Below are 24,022 nucleotides of genomic sequence, written 5' to 3'. Positions count from 1 at the left end.
TTAGAAAGTGATTTTTCACTATGAAGTCTTTATTTTCCCTCAGTTTTAATTATGTAAAGTTACTTGACTAGAGCCTGCTCTTTATATGTCAGAGTGTCTTGTCATCTGCTACCTTTCCAAATAACTGCAAATGACAAATTAATTGTAATACACAGCAAATCCGGACCAGTTAAAGCCTCAATCAGTCATTCTTAGATGTCAGAAAAATCCTTCAATACACACCAAAGTAGCAGGTGGGGACTGCTGTTGTGGGAGAACTCTGGTTCTTTTTTTTTTTTGCTTACTCAATTTGCAGAAGCACATATTCCAGGTCCTTCTTAAAGCAAACTAAAATAAGTTATACCTGGTGTCCTGAATTCTATTTCAAGTTGATTTCCATCCATACAGAAACATATTTTTATAGTTAAGTGCTTCTTAAACAGTCTTGTATACAGCTGAAAAATGAGTTAAGATAACAGACTGACAACAGTAGTTATTCATCTACTGCCATTAACTTACAAACTTCACAGACTTTACTTAGTATGTAAGAAATAGTCTCTTTCTTTTACACATTAATGTGCACGCAGTGCTCATTCCTGTAAGAAGGATTTGCATCACTTCTCGTGATTATCTCTAAGATAAGGATGGCCAAAGCAGCAGACTGTGGTTGCACCGCTTTCCAGCTGCCCTGCAATTACATGGCTTTGCCTGAAGAACACAGTCTCTTGAACATCCCCTTGGAAGGTCAAAAGCAGATGTCAGTCATGCTGCAGCTTATTCATCATTTACTGCAATCAGTTCCTCACAGAAGAACATACTGGTCGATGTAGGAAGTCTCCTGGAAGTATTTAGTATAGGAGGATAGGTCGTATCTTTATTTTTCTACAGAGCAAAGCAGTCACACCAACCCCATTCTCCTTTGAAGAAGCGCACTTTGCTCTTGACTGTTCAGGGCTTGGTAACTGGCTAACTCCAAAGTGAAAGTTGCTGAGCCTGACGTTAAAGAACGCAGAACTGTTGAGTAGCCCTGAACAAAAAAAGAGAAAACAAATATCACCTAATTCAGGGCAGAAAGAAAATAAATTAGCAGAGAAGGCTCTTATATGCCTGGAGAAAAAGGGACAATCTGAAGTATACTGCAACATTCTAGTAATTTTTTTAACATTACTATATTAAAAGTGCAATGCACACAGAAATCAACTTTTTGTTTTGTCTTGTGTTTTTTCATTTTTTTAACTACTCTCTGTAAAGCCAGTTTTTACTGAAAACTGAAAATACACCATTTTAACAAACTGAATCATGTTCAAAATACTTCTCAGTTTGCAAGCACAGTAATGAAACAGGCTCCAAATCCACACAACCCCTGAATAAGTTGCTTCAGACCTCCCACAACTAAAATACAATTAAAAACATCAATTCCAAATTTGCTCATATGTAAGAGGAAAAGTGATCTGAAGTCTTCTTATGCATTACAACAGTGACGTACCATCATTTCTGCTAGTGGAACAGCAGCAATTACAACTTTGTTATCTTGACGACTCTGGATTTCCTGAATACTGCCTCTTCGTTGTGCAAGGTCAGCAAGTGCTGCACTGAGGTGATCTTCACTTACTGTGATTTCTAGACTCATCAGGGGTTCCAGTATTTGTATACCAGCTTTTTTCAAAGCCTGCATGGAAGAGATGATGGAGACTTATGCCAAATGCTTTTTAAAAAACCGGATGTAAGAAATTCCTACACGGTTTGTTAGTACTGCCACTCAAATTTTCTACTTTCAAAAGCTGTAAATTCCCCAAGCAAGAATTACACTGTTTGAGATCAACTACCAGATAATGATATACCCCTGTTTTCCTAGTGATACATCATGTTCCTGTGCTCTACAGCAGCTTACAGCTTTGCTATACCTTTTGCAAGCAACGGGAGATGCAGGCTGATATCATTGTGTCAGAGGTATCAGGATGCACTGTCAGTGACTGTACTGTCACATCTATATCCTGAACAGGGAAACCTAGCAAGGGTCCTAACAAGAAGAAAAAAGAAAAAAGAAAAAAAGAGCATTAAAAAACAGACATTTTCTTTTCAGAACATCGTGAGACAGAGGAGAAAAAAAAAGTTTCAGGATCAGTCTGGAGCTTCTTGCTTTCCTCTTTCCCTTCTCCTCCCTATGATCAAGGGCATGGCTACTTGCTATTTCGTTTCATCATTACCAAGCTTTGCCTAAAGAGAAACGCATATGGACTCATAACTTCCTTACTCTCCTTATCAAAAACACAGCTAATGATTTTCAGAATTGAAAGTTCCTGAGCACGCTCATCCAAACAACTGTTCCCAAACTGTCTTATAAGTTACAATATCTAAAATTCATCTGCTAAAACAAGACATCAACTGAAAAAAAAGTAATGAAGTCTTTTGTTTAACCTAAAACCAGAATATCTTCTGTATTTTCAACAGAGAGTGACTGTAGCAAATTCCTAGTACCAACCAATTGCCAAAACCACAGCAGTAACTTAATTCCGTAACAGATCACCTGCCTCTCTAGTAACATATGCAGGTCAACTCACTTCAACTGAGAAATCTTAACTAGACCAAAAACAGTGTGAGACTGGATGTGGTGCTTGAACCGTGTCTCAGGAAAAAAAAATACACACAGTTTTTTTTTCCCTGCAGAACACATGGCCAAATCAATTTTTAAAGGGAAAAAAGCATTTAGTGGTAAGAATTTTATGTTGTAGACTGCACAGTTCTGAAGAGTCTTCATAATGTGTGAAAAAAGTATTTACATGTTGGCCTCCAAAACCAGTTCCAGTCACACTGCTGTGCTTCACATGATGTCATCAAACAAATGCCTTACCTATTACAGTAGATCACAAAAACATACCAAAGGAAATGAACATTACAATTTGACTCAGAAAAAAACCAAGCTTAAAACCAAAGGCATGCTGACTTCCATTGCTGGTATGGCAAAAGGGGTATGTAGCCATTTTTGTACTTAAGGAAATTCCAGAAATTCCTTTGCACCTGAAGTACATTTATAGGTAATATGTTTTAGCTTTCAAGCTACCACATTTTTTTTTCTTCCCAGAATCATACTGAATTGATTCCTGCAGAAAAGTTGGACCAGTGTAGCTGTTATGGCACTTTCTTTACCTTGAACACATGAATTCGTGATTCCATTTTCTATTGCTTCCTGGAGTTCTTTGGGTAGCACTTCAATGACACTCTGAGCATACTCAATGATAGGTTTGGTGACTGTTCTTTCTCCTGACACAGGCCTCACCTCTAGCTCTGTGGTCACAAAGTGTCTTTTATCTCCTACGACTTTATCCAATACATCTTCAGGAAACAAACAAACAGGAATTTGGTGGGGAAAAAAACAACACATAAGTAAGTAACTTTCAGATGAATTTTAAGCAATTAAGTATAATGAAAGATCTTTTCAAGTAAATCAAGCAACAAAGCAAGATACAAGATGTTCCTTAGGTTCCTTTTTACCTGTGGCTTGTGCAGCATTTAGGATGGTTTCTCTGTAGGCTATTTGAAGTGGTCCCAAATATGTCTCTATTCCATATTCACGCTTGATTCGGTCATGAATGATCTCTATATGCAGTTCTCCCATGCCACAGAGAATGGTCTAATGAGATGACAGTTAAGAGAGAGGCAGAAGAACATACAAAACTCAGGTTTTCATAAGAAGTGTTTAAAAAAGGGCTCACATCTTTGCACCTACATGATACAAACACTGAGAGAAGCTTCTCATTCACAGTAATCTAAGAATGTAAACTAACTGAAGAGTGGTCCTGACAGTTCTAAGGTAAAGTTCAATTACAAGGTGAGGAACAGAAGATTCATCTTACCTGCCCTGTGTCAGGATCTATTTTCACTTTTAAACTTGGATCTTCACGCTGAAGGCAGCTCAGTGCATTATCCAAGTCTGTGCATAAACAACAAACGCCATATCCAAAGAGTCTTCAGTAATTTGAGAATCACAGAGAATCCCTAAACATCACTTTCCTTGTAGGGTCATATCTTATTCTCAGAAGTAGTCTAAAGGACCCTTGAGAAGCATATATTTTTGTAGACACTCAACTCAAATTACACACAACTTGCAACTTCTCTCCAACAAATTAACTGCATGCTAGAGAGAGCTTCCATAACTGATTAGTCTTCTTAAATAGCAAAATTTAATGACACCAACCAAAAGCTGAACAATCTCCATGCAACATTTAGAGACAGAAGCTTTTGAATACAATGACAGTCTCACTTAAAAATGATAGCTTACTGGAAAAATAACCAGTTTAAATTCTATCACGAAAAATACATTTTTCCAAGTCGTATTTTACACTTGTATAACGACATACATGAAAATGTATGTGTTTCATCAAACAGTAAACATACCATTCCCTTTTTATAGATGAGAAAAACCGTCAAGTCTTATATGATTTACCTACATTTTTACAGATGAGTTCAACAAGAGAAAGTTAAAATGCAAGTAATTTTTCCTGATTCCCCATTATCTTATACAATTGCAAAAGAAAACAGCGATAAAAAAAGAGTAACGATGGAAAAATAAACTCATAGCTGAAACTGCATTTATCTATTTCAGTCTTTGGAAAAAAAAAAAAACAAAACACCATAACGGAAACAACTTGCAACCCAGCAGCTCAGACTGCAAGACAGGTGGTTCAAAATCTAAGTTCTGCCTTGCTCCATTCCATCGTACTACAGTGGCACTTAATTTTTCTTTCACCCTCCAACCATGCTCAGCTTTGCTGGAATGTCAATAGGTTGTCTAAAAGGTAAACTTTCAAAGAATCAAACAGGTTCTCTGGTACAGATTTTTGTGAAAGACAGCAAGATTAAAGGTCACACTGCATAGACAAACCCTAACTAGACATGCAGTAGTGTTGGTAAGGGGAGACTTTGCACCAAACCATAAAACTGTGAATGCTGACTTAAAAAAAAAGCACAAGGTAACTCAAGGCTAGCTGTGCACAGAGACACTGCACAGCACCCTTGCATAACTGCAGTAAAACCAAGCACGATAATAAGAAAGGAAGGAGAAAACTTCCAGTACTTGAAGGGAGCATATCTACAGGAGGGGGAATGGCTGTTTACGAGGGGGGATAGTGATAGGACAAGGGGGAATGGTTTTAAACTGAGACAGGGGAGGTTTAGGTTGGATATTAGGACAAGTTTTTCAGAGAGTGGTGACACACTGGAACAGGTTGCCCAAGGAGGTTGTGGATGCCCCATCCCTGGAGGCATTCAAGGCCAGGCTGGATGTGGCTCTGGGCAGCCTGGTCTGGTGGATGGCCACCCTGCACATAGCAGGAGGGTTGAAACTAGATGATCATTGTGGCCCTTTTCAACCCAAGCCATTCTGTGATTCTATGAGACAAATGCCTCTATCCCTTCAAAATCAAGAATTACTACTTTTCTCAAGCACAGAAATCATTGGAGTAGTAATAGCAAAGGGTACAGAGAACCACAATCTAAAACACACTTCCTCCTCTGCAGTTACATTGTACCTTGTTGTTTGGCCATTGATGGAGGTTCAATGGTACAGAAGAAGACAGGCTCTGGAACCTCAACACCTGCCAGCAGAAGACTCTCTATGTCACCGGTGTTCCTCTGCTCTCCCCCAGCACTCCTTCCAGCTTGGCGTGCTGCAGCTACAGCTGAAGCCTTTGATGACACTAGGGTATCTCCAGTGGCACTCTACAGATCAGTTCCCAGTGGTTCCACAAGAGAGGAAGCAGTGGGGGGTGAGGGGGTTATTAAAACGAGACCAAAGTCATAGAGATCAGTACATTGCTAAATGAAAATGTGCTTATGCATTCCAGAATAGGTTACATTTTGGAAAATCTGGGCAAATGATATCTATCCAGCTTGCTCAGGCACTGAAACACTTGATTAGTCAGCCAATGGGAGCATGAAACAAGCATATTTCAACTCAAATTGTTGATTTTTTAGAACTAATTTTCCATATGACTCTGAGGCCTCCCTAGGGCCTTACATAGCATTGGTAGCGTGAGAGTTACGTTATGAGCATCAGGTTAGAACCCTATTAAAATACAATGTCTTGAGGTTCAGTTTTTTCCACATATCAGCACAGACTTTCTCATGTCATTAATTTACATTTCTGCACTGTAATTTTTCCTTTTGGGAGGAAGTATATGTACATATACTTAAAATAATGCAAATTTACATATGTAACAACAGACAAGATATGAACACATTTGAGATGCAGTAGCACAGAGGTGGAAGACACACTAGTAAAACAAGCTCTCTTTGAAAGTCAGTATTTTCAATTACCTGTTTTAAGCCAACAGCAAGGGCTATGTTTCCAGGCATTAGTGATGGTATTTCAATTTGTTGATCAGCAAAAGGCAAGAGCAGACGGCTCATTCTCTCCCTGTAAATTAAATCATTTAATTGTTCGTGACTTTAGCAGACACCCAAACGCTACAGTAACACACAGCCTGCTTTTACTCACGTGCAACTTTTGTTAATGTTATATACAGCTGACTGAGGTTTCAGTGAACCTGAATAAATGCGAATGAAAACTAATGGTCCACGAGACTTATCATGGAGAACTTTAAATGCCAGGGCACACAGGTCATCATCTTTGTACCACTGTCTGAAAAACAGAAACCGCAACATAAAGCACACTTGTAGGATTAATCCATCTCAAACCCACACTTGCATAAATGTCCACTCACTTAAGAACCTGTATGTCTCTAATTGCAATATTAGCAGGGACATTTTATATATACACATATACCAAATATGCTAACCTAAGCTGTTCCAGTTCTAGCAAAATATGGTAGAGGTCATGTGACTCAACCGACACTAGAGATGATCCCCAGACTCCAACTGTAAAATGTCAGTATTCTCAGACTAAGAGACTTTGGAACTGTAATTGCTTGTCAGGTTCAGTACTTGAGTATTTTTAGGTCTGCACATCTGAAACCAGTAAGCATTTGTAAAGATACCAGTGGTCAATATTATTTTCTCCCTTTATACTTTTCCTACTTGCTTTTCCCTTCTGTTGACCCTCCCTTTCTTACTCCACTTACAGAAACTCATAGGAACGCTCGTGAGGTGCAGGCAAATACATAGTAATAGCATCCAGTAATGGCTGCACTCCTTTGTTCTTCAATGCACTGCCACAGAGCACTGGTACAGCTTTCTGAGCTAGTGTGACTCTGCGTATAGCAGACTGTAGCTGGGGAAAAAAAAAAAAAAAAAGGCTTTCTGTTGAATTGTGAACAGCACTTTAACCTTACCATTCCAGCTACCAGATATTACTATCAGATTTTGCTCAAATACCTAGGAAATGACAAGCTCTTTTATAGATTTTTTTCATTTACAGAGAAAAAAATTAACAAAGAATGTTTACTACAGGTAAATAGTGCCTTTTTCACTTCATTAAGTATGACAATAAGATTACTAGCGGGTAAAGAATGCATAAAGACAATCTAACAGACTTCAAACAGTGTACTAAAATATCACTTTGACATGTAAGTTATTACCATGTAATCAGCAGGCTTTGCAGTTAGCAGTAAGTGTTCATAAAGTGATTCCAGTAACTGTTTGGAAATAAGCAGGTTATAGCAAGTAATGCACGCAGCACAGAGCAAAAAAGATGACTGGAGCTACCATGTTTGTCTAGGGCAGCAGTGTCTGCACGGACAGTACACTGTGCTCTTGCAGGGCAGTGCCATATGTAAGCACACAGGTGGCTGATGGACAGCCAAGCTACTTATCAGAACTGCTCTTGCATGCACAGTGCTGCCCAACACCTCTCATTAGCTGGAGGTAGCCTGCAGAGGCCCAGTTCTCAAGTCCAATAAGGGTTAGTTGCTTCATTAAATTGCTCAGAAGGATCTTGTTTCAAGATTTTAAACAACGGTGACTTTTGCTTATGTTTTTTCATTTGAAGATGTTACTATCATGCTGATTATAAGCTTTGCCAGCTTCTACTCCTCAATTTAAAAGTACCTATGCTGTGTTGTTTTAGCACAGTCAGTATTTGGCGTTGCATTTAAAAGTTCTCATCTTTCCTGTGTAACAACCTTATTGGGAAAGCCCATTTATTCCAGTACAAACTTGACAGGCATCAATATGTTATGTACAGAGAAGAATAATTAATTTATTCACTTCTACCAATTAAAAAAATATTTTAGCAAGGCTGTCATTTTCCAGTCAGAGCACGTGAGACTGTGCTACTAAATTCAAACTACGAAAAATCACTCCTTTTTATTATGAAGGTTTTGCCTCACCAGTTTCAACACGTAATGTCTCAAGAGCCAACCAATTCCTAGCGACTGAAATGCTACTTTTGTTAGTGGGACTCTACAGCTCAGACACACCAGGCTGACTCTATTTGGAGATTTCACTCATGTTTCTCTAAGCTTTTTTGCAGCAGCCACCCAATAAAGATCATCCATAAGGGTTGAACTGTTACAGCTGTGCCCTGCATGTTTGAGAATTACCATTAGTATATTATCGCATGTTATTCGTATTAAACTTAAATGTACCTTATCCTAAATTCACAATACCATAAAATCATTACAAAAGTTGGTGAGCTTTTTGTTCATTAAAAAATGCACAACTGCATTTTTTATGTAAATAAAATATGTAAATAAAAAATGTAAAATCATATCCACACATGCCAAGGGCAAAGCAGCCCCGACCTTCAGATTGACAGATAGTGAAAATTCATTTATAAATAATGAAAGGTAAAAATTACCTTGTCGGATGGTATTAGGTCAAAATTTTCACTGTATTCTCCTAGAATCAGTTCAGCAAATTCATCATCCAGATCTGCAACCTTCAACAGAATAGTTCTGCTTTACTATTTGGTATACAGTAGTTTCCACATAGGTCACCAATCTTAGATAGTTGGAAAATACAGCAAAATAGGGAAGGAATTAAGCTTTTAAAGATATCAGAGATCACAAACTTAAAACAAGCAATACAGAAGACATATTTCACGTCTCACATCTCAACTCAGTTATTATAAATTTTCTTCTCAGATTTGTGGATATCACTTAAATTTCACATTAAAAAAATAAGTCCTTCGCTTCTATTACAGAATGTTACTTATAAACAAAACTGTTTTATCCCTCTCTCAACAATAACGTAGCTATTGTGAGAGCTAAGCAAAGCATGTTAAATTATTTTTAAAGGTGCAGTATTTTAATTATATTCTACTTGACAGCATAAGCTAGATAGGACAAGCTTTTGCAGTCCTTCCCAGTGTTTAAGGCTTTTATACTGCTTCTGCAGAATTAATCTTGTCTGAAGAAAAAAGCAAGAGCCCTTACAGAACCAGTTTTACAGAGAAAATCATGCAAATAATGGCTTAAAGAAAGCACAAGGGGAAAAAAAAAATCAGCACCTTAAAGCTGCTGTCAGGTATAACATCAGTAGGAGAAAGAATGTTTGGATGTGTCCCCAGAAATGAAAAAGCCTGCAGCTGTATTGTGACAGCCATGGAGAGTACAACTGAATGCATGCTGAGCTGTAAAAAAGCTGAAGTCTGAACCAAGCAGAAAGTGACCTCTGTGAGCCAATGGATACAGCTAGAAAAAAAAAGATGAAACAGACAAGCCTTCAGGGTATTTTGACCTTCATGGCAGAAGCTTGTAGGTCTAAGAGATCTTTGTTTTCAAACTGTTCTGATTAGCTTAAAAATTAAATATACTTCAAACCTTGACTGACATATACCCTTGCTCCACTGCACATCCTCTAAGGTACTATGCTCCCTCCAGTAGTTAAGACAGGAATTGACCAAATATTGAACGAAATCATTGATAAGCAATTAGAAGTCTAATTAAGCCAAGAGATAGAACATGAGAATAGAAATTTTGTGTTCATTAGGTTAAATGAAAGCCAAGTTTACGAGATGACCTCTAGTCAAATTGCTAAATTTTGTATTTTACATTTCTGATAAAAAGAATATTATTAGAAGTAGAGCAAAAAATATTTTAGGAACACACGGTTATCTGAATTGTCATACTACTGGGCCACCCCATCCAGCTTCAGGAAGGGCCCAGAAGCTAAAGAAAAAAAAAAATACAGTAAAAAAAGATTTAAAAACCACTGTTCTTATCCAGATTTCTAGTCGAGATTTCTTAAGAGGAGAGGCTGAGCAACCACATTCCCATTTTAAACCTGAATATTCTGAAAGCCAGGTATGTTTGTGCTTTACTGAACTCAGAGCAAATCCAAGTGGATCACTCAGACTGATGTTTCTCAGAGAACAGAAAGCCCAGCATCATCTATGTACTAGCAATATGTGATCCAAATTTGCACAGAAGGCAGTTCTTATAGCAAAATGGATCAAAACCTCTGACAAACATAACTGTCAACTTCTCTTTGTATTTTTGCATACAAAGCATAAGTTCGGATGTAACTGCTACTACACTTCTAAGGCTGTATAAAAGCAATTAAAGTTCTAGGCTGCAGAAAAGCAAACAGAATACAAAATCACCCTTTTAGCTTGAAGATAAGGTGTGTTTGGAGTCTCTCAAGTACAACCAGCTCTTACCATTGTATTTACACAGAACAATGTGGGACTTCAAAGTATTAGCTCAAAGAAAAACAGTCTAGAAAGAAACTATTTCAAAGGTTCTGCATAGCTCACAGGCACTCTTTCACTTTATTATTCTTCAGCACTTCTAAACTGTCTCAACTCTGCAAAACCTGTTACATGCTAGGATCAAGCAAACCATGCTTCTATTACAATTCCATATCTTCACAGGAGGACAATCTATGAAACATGTTTATATTCCTCTCACCTCTCTCACGGACTTTATGGATGGATCTGGTATTTATGATGAGATCCAGTTTCCTCTAGCACAGCATTTATTATCACTTGGAACAGACTCCGATATCCCATCTAGTTTCTAGCTGCCATTCCAGAAGGGTATGAGGATATGAGCCCAACGTGAATGTTCCAAGTATCTTTTGGGATCTAACACGGCAAAAGATGCCATGTTAGCCAACTTAATACTAAATTTAGGGTCTATTTTTTATGAGCTCACTATTTATGAAATAGGAAGTATTTGCCATTTTGCACGAGTAATGTGCAGCCACAGAGTCCAGCTGTCTATATTAAGCATGTTCTGCCATCACACGTCACAATATAGACTCAATGTCTTTTATTGAAGGAAAGCAAATAAGGAATATTTGAAATCAGTTCATCAAGGACAAATGCAGTACCTTGCACCTGTGACAAAACAAATCCACGTATTAATACAGGATGGGGATCAAATAACTAGGAAGTAGCTCTGTGGAGATAAGGACAACTTCAGGGTCCTGCTTGACCAGTGAGAATAAATCAGCAACATACCCTTTCAGGGACAAATGCTAACTGCATAATGGGCTGTATCAGCAAGAGTACTGAGTGGATATAAGCAAGTAGTTATCGCCGTCTACTCACCCTCTACTTGTGAAGCTACATCTTAGACACTGTGGTTTAAGGTTTCCCAGCACAAAAGAAACTGACAAGCAGTGGGAAATCCAGCTGAGAACCACAGGGTGGTATGTCAGAACATGGTGGGAGAACCAGAGAGATGAGTTTGTCTAACTTGGGAAAAGGAAGGATGTATATGCTGCCTCCTACTACCCACAATCTGAAATGATTGTGGGACTGTTTCAGGGAAAACAAAGCCAGATTCTTCACAGAGAGAGGTGCACAAGGAAAGGATGAGAAGTGCTGCCATAACAACTCAGGAAATTTCCATATAGACAAAGAGAAATAATGCATCTACAAGAATGATCAAACACTGGGAAACGCTGCCTAGTAAGACTAAATTTCCATTCTTATAGACCCTGAAAGCACAGCTGAACAAGGCCCAGAGCAACCTGATCTAAAGCTGAAGCTAGCCCTGTTTTTAGCAAATCTCTGCACTAGATGCCTTCAAAGGTCCCTTCGTTCTAAATAACAGTTTTAAATGTATTACGCATTTACTTTAGAACTTTACTTGTTCTATTAAGGTATTTCTAGCATCCTGGACTTCTTGGAACAGGCTGGGATCATCTGACTCTAGCAGTGGCTTTTGCTCAAAAAATTTTCCATCATCCAAATCAGAAGTAGGTTTCCAAATCATTTGCTCCTTCGTCACAACATCAACCAGTCCTCTGAAGGTTTTGGCTTCCCCAATGGGCAACTGCAAGTAGAACAGAAATTTTAGAGAGTTGAAAAAAATTAATAAAGTTGTTCAATTAAAAAGAAATGCAGGTAAATTTCTAAGCTTACCTGTAAAAGCAAAGGTTTTGTCTTCAACTTCTGTTTGATACTCTCAACAGCATATGTAAAACTATATTAAAACAACAGATATTGTTACAATAAATTTAATGATACAGTAAAAAAAAGTTTACTCTTATTTGTTGTAAAAAGTACTCCTACAATTACACAGCAACATATGTAACCAAACAATTAAATATGTGTACAGTATGCATTGACAAAAATCACTAGTTCTGTGCTTAACGGAACAACTTTAACTTGATCAGAAACATTCTCTTAGGAGGTTTTTAACAGTGATTAAAACAACTGTATGAATACCTTGCCCTGTTTTTGTCCATCTTGTTCAAAAAGCAGATTCGTGGTATCTGATGTTTGTCTGCTTGTCTCCACACTGTCAGAGTTTGGGCCTACACAAAAAGGCAAAATGGTAACATTAATATTGACACAGGAACTATACATACACTTCCTAAGATGAGAGGTCAAGCATCTTTCCTTCATCTTATATTCCTGCTGCTGAGAGATTGAGCTCAGAGTAGAGAAGGGAACTGTGCTGAATGCATTGTGACAAGCCCTTATCTAGCCACACAGAGGAACTCCACAAGCAGCTTTGTCACAGCCCTTCCTTCATCTGTTGTCTTTCCTCCACTAAGGGCATAGAGAGAGCAAAGAGAACACAGAGAGAAGATAAGCACTACTTGGGATCTACGATGAAGGTACTCACTGGAGTGTGGTAGCCTACACTTAGGACTACACTTAAAGCTTAAGATATTGCCAAAACACTTATACACGTATTTCTGATGCTACGTAGAGAACACAACAACCTAGTGTGGTTAAGCTAATTATTTACATACTGAGTCATTTGTGAGGCTCATTTTTCATCGAAAGTTAAAACAGGAGTGCATGAAAATCAGTTCAGATTTAGAAAAAGTCTGCTATCAGCACATGGAAACAACACATTTCCTACACATTTTTTGAAAACAAAACAAAACAAAACAAAACAAAACACAAGCAGCTCTAATTTTTTGTTGTTGATGGCTGTAGGAGGTTTCAGGCTCATATACAACAGTAAGTAAATGCTTTCCAGTAGCACGTTAAACATGTGACTAACACTGACCAAGAGTTCCCTCATCCTCTACCCAGGGAAAAGACATGTATTGAATTCAGTGTTTCACACAACATGTAACTTTTCTATGGAATTGAACCTTCACGTCGAACACCAGCCTGGCTACACCTTTCTGCACTATGCCCCAGTGAGCTTCTTAAACAGGGCACAGGGGAGGGGGAAATTCTGGGTGAAAATTAATTTTTCACATGGAATCAGAAAATGAGATGTGAATGGACACCCATTTCTATCCACTGCTGGAGCTAGCCAGAAGCCTTCACATTAATCTGCATTTGTTAAAAAAAAAAAAAAAAAGCAAAATGACAAAACAGTAACCAAAGCAACAACAGATAACAGACTTTAGAGGAAACCCTGTTTATTTTTCCCTCATTACCATAGAGATTCCTATACACTTGAGGTAATCATTTCAGCCTCTTCTAAGCAATTTGAAAATAATAAAAGTTACCAGTCAGTTTTACCTCAACACCAGCTGAAGCATCAAACACTGCTACTGCTCCATCCAGGACTCTCAAGCAACGCTCAACTTCCACTGTGAAGTCCACATGACCTAAAAAACAATTGAAACAGCACAAATTCATAACCTAAATTACAATTATCATAATTCAAACAGGCAACATCAACAGATCATTACAGGGTTTTTTTTCTTGTGTTTAAAAACACATCATAATTACTGTCTTACCTTTCAGAGAACCACACCCTCAAGTCCTTGAAACACACAGGCTGTTCCTGAGCTAACCTTAAATAAGTCAGAACAGGCTGCAGAAAACACTAACTAATCAAAGGTCAACAGACCTCAGTGCAGGCTTATTTACTGCAGCACTTCAACCAGCCAAATATCGCACTAAATTCAGGACCTAAGATAGCAATGCCTCACCTCATCTACTCTCTCATGTTATTACATGAGTACCACTAAAGCACAGTACCTGGGGTGTCAATCAGATTGATTCTGTAGTCCTTCCAGTCAAAAGTAACAGCAGCAGACTGAATGGTAATACCACGTTCTCGCTCTTGTACCATAAAATCTGTTACTGTGTCTCCATCATCAACATCTGTGAGCAGAAAACAGGATTACAGCTGGGTACATAAATAATTCAGAGGGTGAAGCTGTCTTGAAATAAAGATAGTGAGAGATATTTGGAAATACTCTCCCTTTTGTAAATGACCAAGTTATGAAAACTAAGTCATGGAATTATAACGTCAGCTCCTACACCCATGTTGCCAACATAAGGAACAAACTGTAAGTCAAAAACAAGCAATTCCATCAACCCCCCCCCTTTTTTTTTTTAATTTTTAATCAGAGAACAACACTGTGTAGAAACTTAAAAATTAAGCAACACTGTGAGAAACTTAAAAAATTATAGCAAGGCCCAAAATCATGAATAAATGACACTTTTGAAAACGACAGGCTGTGCTCTTTGTATACAAACTGACATTTTAAAATTCAATAGTTGAAACTCAATAAAGTTAGACTTAGGTTTAAAAAGCTAACAATTGTTATTATTTTTAATAAAAGAGAGAAAGTCCCATATTTTTTTAATCAGGCACACCACCAAGTTCAATTACTTCTCAAGGCTCACACCTTCTAACATTAACCTGTGTAGCAGAGGACACACCACTAAATTTAAAAGGTCAAAGGTACCATAAGTGAAGGCTGCTTTGATTTTCTCAGTATTAAAAGATCTCAGTGAGAGTTGTTGAAAGGAATTCTTCCTGTGCTAGGACTTAAAATATAGATTAGTTTTTGGTAATCTGGCCCCTTGACACATCAAAAATGGATCCGGGGGAGCAGCTTTGCCAAAACAATCAATGAACAAGACCTAAAACAAAAAGAACTTCTGAGTGAGTGTTAAACAAATAACAATGTACGAAAAACAAACAAAAAAAAATGAATCAACGAGCTCTCAGCTGCTTTAGAATTACAAGAGCAACCACATTCAAATACAGTAGAAAACACATTACAATTTCATTAAATTGAAGAACAACTTTGAAACAAAAGGCTTCTATGCTAATAACTGTACCACCAATCTCACTGCATGAGATCGCCACAACTGTCAAATCTCTCACAGCTATGGAAATAAAAATAGATATACATTGCTAACCTCCAAGTGTTCTTATGTATCCAGAGTAATACAGCATTCTTTCCGTTGTTGTCGTTTTCCCTGCATCAATATGGGCCATGATACCAATGTTACGGATTCTGCATAAAGCAAAAACACAGCCTTTACTGCAGCACTTTTTTTCCAGTGACTTTGTTTTTGGCATGAACAATTCACAGTCACTAAGCATAACACACAAGATAAATAGGGTTTTTTTTTTCTCCTGATGCTTAACTGATACAACGTAGGTGCTGATTCTGAAGTATGATAGCACCGAAATGGTGAATTTTCTTCTAAGTGGCAGTACTCAGTAGTTCTGGAACAGGTTTCCACACTTCACTTCTGTACCTCCTTGGCCTCATTCTGCACTCATATGTCCCCTCTACAGCTGGAAACAGCCCCATCACCTTCTTGTATGTTCCAACCCCTAAATCCTGGTGACTAAAACAGTCCATTGCACATATCACAGAATCATAGGATCACAGAGGTTGTAAGGGACTTCTGGAGATCATACTGCCCAGCTGCCTGCTAAAGCAGGCTCCCTGGGGTAGGTTGCACAGGAAGGTGTCCAGGTGGGTTTTGAATATCTGCAGAGAAGGAGGCTCTGCAGCCTCTCAGTCAGCACGTTCCACTGCTCTGTCACCATCACAGTAACTTTTTTCCTCATGTTTCCATGGTAAGTCCTGTGCTCCAGTTTGTGCCTGCTGCTGGGCACCACTCAAAAGAGCCTGGCCTCATCCACTGCCCGTAAGATGTTTGTAAGTGTTGATATTTATGTCCTAAGTCTAGCATGCAAGTTCTCATGAAGTTATATGAGATTTTGTTCAGACAGATCTTCTTTTCTGAGGTATCTTGCCCAGAGGCTTCCAAGCATCTCTTCTCATCACAGGCTTATGATCAGCTGCCATCTTCACAATAAGCTGAATTAGCCCTCAAGACTGAGGAAGTCTTATACAGGAACTGCACCTCTCATGTCATTTCTATGCCTGACCAGCCCCTAAATGCTTTGCCCTCATCAATAAGGCCGTCATCTCTACAGCTAAACACAAGGAATACAGTGCTAACCATGGTGGTGGCCTACATCCCAAGAAGCTCCTCCCTCTCATTTACCCATCAGCAATCAGTGTGGACTTTGATTTCTTGGACTTTCTCTAAGAGACCATTTTTTCATTTCAACCATCTTTCATTTCAAAAGACTCCGATTTTTTTCAGTTCAAGATCTCTCTGACACTCATACTGAAATGTCAGAAAGCTGAAAGCAAGGAAGTATGAACTGTAATTTAAAACGTGTATTTAAGTAATAGCAATAGCAACGACCCTTGACATTGTACCACATCAGTTCCCCTCACTATCAGTTACATAAGGAGAATAAGCTACAATGACGTACCTGGATATATGAGGATTAATGACAGAACGCAGAGATTTAACATCTCCTGGAGACAAAGAAAACAAAAAGACTTGTCAGACTGATCCCAACTAGAAATTATTGGTTTTAAAAACATTAAGTGAATTAAGAAAACTCCTAAAAAGCTTACCCGAAACAAAGACTCAGAGCCACAGCTCCTGAAAACTCCTAATTCTCACCCATCCCTAATTACTAAAGATATGTATTACACTTTCAAAACATCTCTCACTCTTTTTCACGCATGGAACTCTTCAGAGCTTTAACTTAGAAACAACAGGAAAAAAACAACACAAGGAAAAAGAAGTATCATCAGACCATTGAAGTCTTACTCTGCAGAAGCAGTAACCAGGCCACAACTCTCTTTTGCCCTAACTCTGCAAAGTAAAGAGAATGACACTAACTTCAGACTTCCTTCTATTGAACCACAGATGTCTCTCTTTGCTTTTGTGCAACATGTTGGCTATCACCAATTAGTCAATGACCTATTAATATTAATACTTCAGGCAATTGGACAGGGATTACTGCACACTTCATAGCTAATCTGGCTTTTTATCCAACTGTGTTTTTCCTTTTTCTTATTTCCTAAATCTTTACACCACAAAACTACTGAGAAAACAGCAGCAATACAAAACCACTCTTTCCAGTCCTTGAACCTTTTAACCACTCTGTGCTTCAAACGCCAAATATTTTCAATAGAACTTCAAAGGTATTTTTACTCACTTCCAAGTAACTCCTAGTAATAAGCCATAAATTAAATTCAGAAGAATAAAAATATAACTTAAAAGCTTACCTGGTGGAGAGCTGTAGTTTCTTTCACTGCTGTTTTGCTGCGTCACACTTAGGACCATGACTTCTGGCTTCCTGAAACACACATGCTGGCAATGGAAGGAAAAAGAGAACACACACAACTGTCAACAGAGGTGTTTAAAGGACTTCAGAAAAAAAATAATACAGCTTCCACATTCTGACATAGCAGAAGCCCAACCTCAACAAGAGTTTATGTTGGTTATTTCATCTCGAAAGACAAAATAAAATAAAATAAAATAATATGGTTTACTCGGTGTGACTTAGGTGATCCCTTTAAGCTCAGGCTTAAAGTATTACAATTCGGGAAGATGTTTACCTGACTGCACAAACTTGACAATTTCAGTGCATTCACTGAAAACTTCCTCATGACTCTCCACATTCTGGCTGCTCTCTCTAAAGACGTTCCCTGACAAAAAAAAAAAAAAAATACAGTAAAATAAGCACTGCACCAAAGGCCTACTGCTTTCTAGAAGCTGTACCCCCGCTGTTTCCACGTGACCACAACACAGAACTCAACAGCTTTTCACCTCAGATTGCTGTTTCTCTCCTCAGACTGCAGCAGCAGTGCTGTGGGGCCTTCACCACGCGGCACAGCCACACACGCACGGCTCGTGGGCGCATTTCCCAGCTAAAGCCGCAGCCAGCAGCGCGTTCCACACGGAGCGCTGGTCCGAGAAACACGCCCTTCTGCTCTTGAAGGCGGTGAAAAGTAGGCCTTTTAAATAACAAAATCAGACTCTACATCGCCAAAGTGGCCGCGGCGCAGCGCTCGAGGGCACACCACGATCCACCGCCCAGCACAGCAGCGCCAAGCCGGTCCGGAGGACGCCTCGCCGCACCGGAAGGTGCGCGCCTCATTGCGCTCCCCCGCAGCCACCCCACCTTCCTCAGTCTCACCGCCAACCGACAGACACAGGCGACCGAACAACCATTCCGGCCTTTTCTGCCCGTTTCGCCCTTCTCCTGCCCCACCGAGACGGACCGTAGCCCTAGGGCCGCGCAGGGTGCTGCTCGTCCCCAGGGCGGAACCAAAGCGCCTCGGGGCGCGTTTCTACCCGGGGCGGCCGGAGGAAGGGACGGCCCTTTTGGCTGCGCAGGGGCGAGCGGCGCGGAGTGAGGAGGACCTGCTGCCGCCGCCATGGTAGGAGCGGGGCTGGGAACACGACGGGACGGGACGGGACGGGACGGGACGAGACGAGGCCGGTCGGGGTGGTGGTTGGGGCTGGGTACGGAGCCTGGGGACAGAGACGGCCCCGCTGCCCCGCGCGGATGGGGTGCCCCCCGGCCTCGTCCCGGCGGCGTGAGGCGCTGAGCGCGCTGCCCTGTGCCCACAGCCGCAGAACGAGCACATCGAGCTGCACCGCAAGCGGTACGGCTACCGGCTGGACTACCATGAGAGGAAGAGGAAGAAGGAAGGGCGCGAGGCTCACGAGCGCTCCAGGAAGGCCAAGAAGATGATCGGGCTGAAGGCCAAGCTGTACCACAAGCAGCGGCACGCCGAGAAGATCCAGATGAAGAAGACGTGAGTAGCTTTGTCCTGGCATTGTGCTTCTGCCCTGTGTCTGCGGGATTGAGGCAGCCACAAAGGCCTGTCTGTCAGCTGTGTGGTACCTTGTATTTCTTACACGTTGCTTAATTCTGGGAGACAGTGCTTAAGACGCTTCTGATGTCCTCTCTTCTCAGTGCCTTTTTTTTTTTACCATTGCAATGAATGACGCTGTTCCTAAAAGCATTCCTTAGTATATGCGTTAATTAGCAGTAGCAATTGCAATAATGTAATCGTGGCAGAATACAAAAACACTGTATTGGCTTGCAGTTTGATGGCTGTATGACTATAGAATATGCTTGGCCTTGTCTGTTAGGCCCTTGCTTTAAGCCAGTTCCTTAGTAAGAGTCTTGTATTACAGTCTGAATGAACTGACGGGCTTCAGTGGGCTCTAGTCTGTCAGCTGTTGTGTTAAGAGAAATTACTGGCTTCCTATGAAAAGTATTCAGGCACTGTTCCTTAAATGTAAATGCTGTACTTGCTTTAAAGAATATTTTGAATAGGCACAACCTAAGCTATTGTATCTCAAAATTTGCTTCTTTTCTATTCTTAATACTGTGTTGTTGTTGTTGTTTGTTTCTCCTTGCAGAATTAAGATGCATGAAAAGAGAAATACAAAGGAAAAGAATGAGGAAAAAACTCCTAAAGGAGCTGTACCAGCATACCTGCTGGACAGAGAGGGCCAGTCCCGGGCTAAGGTTCTGTCTAACATGATCAAACAGAAACGAAAAGAAAAAGCTGTAAGTAGCTGGATTAAAATTCAGATATTTAATATTTCTTATGGCAATAATCACTGTGTTACTGATGCTTAAGTGGCTTACAGCTTGCAAGCCAGGTCTGAGTATTGATGTTGTACAAAAACTAAAACTTTGAATAGCTTAGCTGCCTGGAGCAAAGTAAGTGTATGCAAAGCCTTGATTTCCATAAACTTAAATGCTAATTAAAATAAGTAGCTATTAGTTGCATAAGATACATGGTTTACGGTTACTCTGATTAGTTAAATTTTATTTTATGCTTTGATTGTCCTATTTCATTTAGAAATGGCACATACCTAATGACAGTTGTGTTTCCTGTAGGGGAAATGGGAGGTTCCTGTGCCAAAGGTCCGTGCACAGGGAGAAACAGAAGTTTTGAAAGTGATTCGTACAGGAAAGAGAAAGAAGAAGGCCTGGAAGAGAATGGTTACAAAAGTTTGTTTTGTTGGAGATGGCTTTACTAGGAAACCTCCTAAGTATGAACGATTCATTCGACCAATGGTAATGTTTTTGAAACTTTCAAATATTTAGGTAGTAATTATTTTAACTTAACTGTTTTGAGTTTGGCAAGGAATCACAGAATGGCTTTGGATGGAAGGGACCTTAGAGACCATCTAGTAAGCTAGATGAAGTAGAATGAAGTTTCATGTAGGAACTTCCTTCTATGATAATGCACTTGATTACTACCGATTAGAATATTTGTATTTCCTTTCTGAAATCTGAACTTAGACTAGCTGGAGGTACCCCTGCAGTCACTGTCTGCATTGGAATATTTGCATCCTGACTCCCATCACTGAGATGACATCAATAAGTTAAAGCCATGAGCTCTGAAATGGGCATGGGAAGATCTTCAGCAGAAGCTCTTCAAAAGCTTCTGTCTTTTTCATGCCACTATGATTCTGTCAGCTGCAGGGGCCAACTCTGTTGTCAAACTCAAGTACTCCCTCCTTCTGATTTGTTAGCTAGGCTGAATGCACAGTGGTGACAGTAGGCAAAGAAGCTGTTGTACTTGCTAGCCTTCTCTTACACAAATGCAAGGAACAGTGTGCAGGCCTGAAGAAAAATCAAATTCCATATGACAGTGTAGTTTTTATATAAATACTGAGTAGAAGCCTTGGATAGATTTTATTGACACACAAAGCGATATTGTATTTAGTCATAAAGTCCCCATTACAGTGTACAGGTACCTAGACAGGAGGTGTAATAGATGAGTGTTTAATATTTCACAATCCATGAAAAGTATTTCCAGGTTTACAAGTATAAAGGAAAAAAATTAAGTCGAAAAACTGCTAATGCTTTACAATAAACACCTCATTTCTTCATGAAACACACTTTTTTTGTGGGAGTAATTATTCTTCATCTACTGCCATTAAAAAAAACTGAAACTAACTATTTAAAAAAAAAATTACCTAACCTTACAATTAATCAGGTTCTTAACAAACCTTCTATAGTAAGCAAATAACTTTCTGTGTTCTGGCTTGTTTCGTTCTTCCCAGTCTCATAAAATGCATAAATCTGAGGATGTAATGCTAGAAGCGTTAAATTAGCTGTGAGGTCTTGAAGTATATACTAATGTTTTCTAATACCTTGTGCTACAGGGCTTACGTTTCAAGAAGGCACATGTGACACATCCTGAACTTAAAGCTACTTTTTGTCTGCCTATCCTTGGTGTAAAAAAGAATCCTTCTTCTCCTTTGTATACAAGTTTGGGTGTAATTACCAAAGGTACTGTCATTGAAGTGAATGTGAGCGAACTGGGCCTCGTGACACAAGGAGGCAAAGTTATTTGGGGTAAGTACTTAATGTAGTAGCACTGCAGAACAAGTTTTAAGTCTTTACTGGCTGAGTGTATTGTGAAGCCCATGTCTTTTAAGGTGTCATAATTTATCCCTGTTGAGTTTTGGTTGTGGCAGAAACAATTCCAGGAGCTTTAAAAAGCTTTAATCTTAGGCTTTCAGTTCACACTTTGAACATCAAATTTGGTGAAGCTCAGAAAAAGGACTTGAAGACATAAGCATCACATCAAGCAGTGTTACAGGCTGTTAAGGCCTATCCATGTGAATTATAAATGATTATGCCATGTTTTCAATGAAAGTTGTGTGTACAAGTATCTTCATTGAATCAGACTAATTTCTTTTAACAGTGAGGCTGACTTGGACTGTGACAGAACCTCTGATTTTTATGAATTCCTCGAGGTTCTGGGTATGTTATAAAGACAGCCTGAGCAAGATGTTTTGAGAACTGAAGTTTGTAGCTCATCAGAAAGTGTTTTTAGATTCGCAGTGCATTCAATTTTGAAACAGGAATTTCTTCCACTTCCAAGGGGGCTTGTGGATTAAATTTTCAAAATGGAAGAATTGTAATTTACTCTATCACTTTTAATTTCCTTTTCTCTTTAGGAAAATATGCACAAGTAACAAACAATCCAGAAAATGATGGCTGTATTAATGCAGTTCTGCTTGTCTAATCTGTTTAATCCTACACCTTGGACACTGCTTTCTACAAAATCGGTGGAGTTTCAACAGTTTTGGAAGATCTCTGGAACCTTCAACCAATCAGCAGTGCTGACCCATTAAGTGTGCCAGAAAAGACTGTTCAGAGTTTTATATTTAAAGTGTTTGTGTATCTGACAATTGTCAAAATAAAGAGATTCGATTTTCATGTTTTGCTGCTATGTTATGGAGTTGATCTTAACCTTCACGATCTTTGAGTAGCAGTCAAGTGGCTTAGATTATTTTCTATAAATATTTAGCTCACACCCCTAGTGACAGGAAATAATACAGCCATTATCTCCCCTGATGGCTTACTGCAAAGCTGAAGTTATGGAGATACATAAGAACTTGCATCCTGCTGCTGGGAATGCATTAGAGTTGGAAGAACCCAGTCTTGCTGCAGACTGATGTTAGCAATTTAACACTCAGTTTGTTATTTGTCCCTGGAGAAGGATGGGTTTGGATCACAGGTGCTGTGTGAGCGTGCAGGAAGGGAAGCGTATTAGAATCATAGAATGGCTTGGGTTGGAGGGGACCTCAAGTATTATTGGGTTGCAACCCCCCTGCCCCAGGCAAGGTTGCCAGCCACTAGGTCAGGTCCTAGATTAGATTGCCCAACACCCCATCCAGTCCAGTCTCGAACACCTCCAGGGATGGGGCATCCACAGCTTCTCTGGGCAGCTGTGCCAGTACTTCACCACCCTCTCAGGGAAAGACCTCCCCCTGACATCTAATCTAAATCTCACCTTTAGTTTAAAAGCATTCCCCCTTGTCCTATCACTATGGGCCTGTGCAGAAAGCTGATGTCCCTCCCGTGTGTAATATTCCTTTAAATATCAGAAGACTGTAATGTCAGAGTGGCATAACAATACTGACGTTACAATTCACTGTAGCTATCTTGGGTGCTTTTAAGAAACATTAAAGTGAAACTGAAGTCACAAGCATCAGCTGGTAATGTATATTTAGCTTCCATCTTCAAAATACAGGAAACAAAAGCTGCTTTTACACTGACTTCTTCCAGTCAAGAATTTAGTGGTAGATAAACTAAGCACCATCTATTACTACAAATAACACTGAGAAACACGCCATTTTTTCCTATATAGTACTACTTTATTCCTACATAGTACTTCAGTTCAAGCAGAGGCGCTTTTAAGCACAAATTTGAAGTAAAATCCTTCACTTTTTGCAGTTTATGAAAACCCTCTTATTTCCCCCACACGGTAAGAGGAAACTTCCAAACAAAGCTCAAGGCTCTTCAGAAGCCAAATAGTGAGTAGCTGGGGGGGGGGTGTTTTCAAACACAGAAGAGGCAGCTACCTGCACCTGTCATGCCTGCAACAGGCTACAGGAATATGCAGTCTGAGCATCAGAATATGGCAGATAAAATTTGAAAGGACCTGCTGAAAATGTCTAAACCTCCTACTTAAAGGAGAGTCAACTATAGTGGTCTGAGGACCATGTTCAGACAGGTTTTAGTTATCCCTAGGGATGGTGACTTACCCTGGGCAACGTGATCCAGTGCCTGACCACCCTGAGTGTTCATAGAAGTATGGAAGTTTC

The 24,022-nt window shown here is 39.6% G+C and overlaps 2 protein-coding genes across 4 annotated transcripts; one reads left to right on the top strand and one right to left on the bottom strand.

Annotated features, from left to right (window-relative positions):
* Positions 1–8: 8 nt before the first annotated feature.
* Positions 9–18,809, bottom strand: GFM2 (G elongation factor mitochondrial 2). 3 transcript variants are annotated; one of them, XM_040656089.2, is made up of 21 exons: positions 18,567–18,809; positions 17,986–18,075; positions 17,653–17,737; positions 16,845–16,890; positions 15,461–15,558; positions 14,285–14,410; positions 13,820–13,908; positions 12,557–12,645; positions 12,251–12,311; positions 11,976–12,161; positions 8,735–8,815; positions 7,059–7,207; positions 6,476–6,619; positions 6,295–6,394; positions 5,508–5,697; positions 3,834–3,910; positions 3,472–3,610; positions 3,127–3,312; positions 1,884–1,999; positions 1,466–1,648; positions 9–1,006 (listed from the first exon to the last, which is right to left on the bottom strand). In XM_040656089.2, exons 1-21 carry the CDS (start codon positions 18,807–18,809, stop codon positions 878–880), a joined length of 2,607 nt encoding a protein of 868 aa, XP_040512023.2. In that variant the 3' UTR covers positions 9–877. The 3 variants fall into 3 exon arrangements, with proteins under 3 accessions (XP_040512023.2, XP_424792.3, XP_040512024.1); XM_424792.7 differs by lacking the exon at positions 18,567–18,809 and adding an exon at positions 18,197–18,499; XM_040656090.2 differs by lacking the exons at positions 9–1,006; positions 1,884–1,999; positions 18,567–18,809 and adding an exon at positions 18,197–18,499 and having other exon boundaries at positions 1,467–1,648.
* Positions 18,748–22,631, top strand: NSA2 (NSA2, ribosome biogenesis homolog). The gene is made up of 6 exons (NM_001006579.2): positions 18,748–18,810; positions 19,004–19,191; positions 19,805–19,955; positions 20,292–20,471; positions 21,569–21,761; positions 22,370–22,631. Exons 1-6 carry the CDS (start codon positions 18,808–18,810, stop codon positions 22,435–22,437), a joined length of 783 nt encoding a protein of 260 aa, NP_001006579.1. The 5' UTR covers positions 18,748–18,807; the 3' UTR covers positions 22,438–22,631.
* Positions 22,632–24,022: the final 1,391 nt, after the last annotated feature.

Source organism: Gallus gallus, chromosome Z, assembly GCF_016699485.2.
Source record: "Gallus gallus isolate bGalGal1 chromosome Z, bGalGal1.mat.broiler.GRCg7b, whole genome shotgun sequence".
Classification (NCBI taxonomy): domain Eukaryota; kingdom Metazoa; phylum Chordata; class Aves; order Galliformes; family Phasianidae; genus Gallus; species Gallus gallus.
The sequence above is the reverse complement of the archived record's forward strand: the minus strand, read 5'-3'. Positions and strand labels throughout refer to the sequence as shown.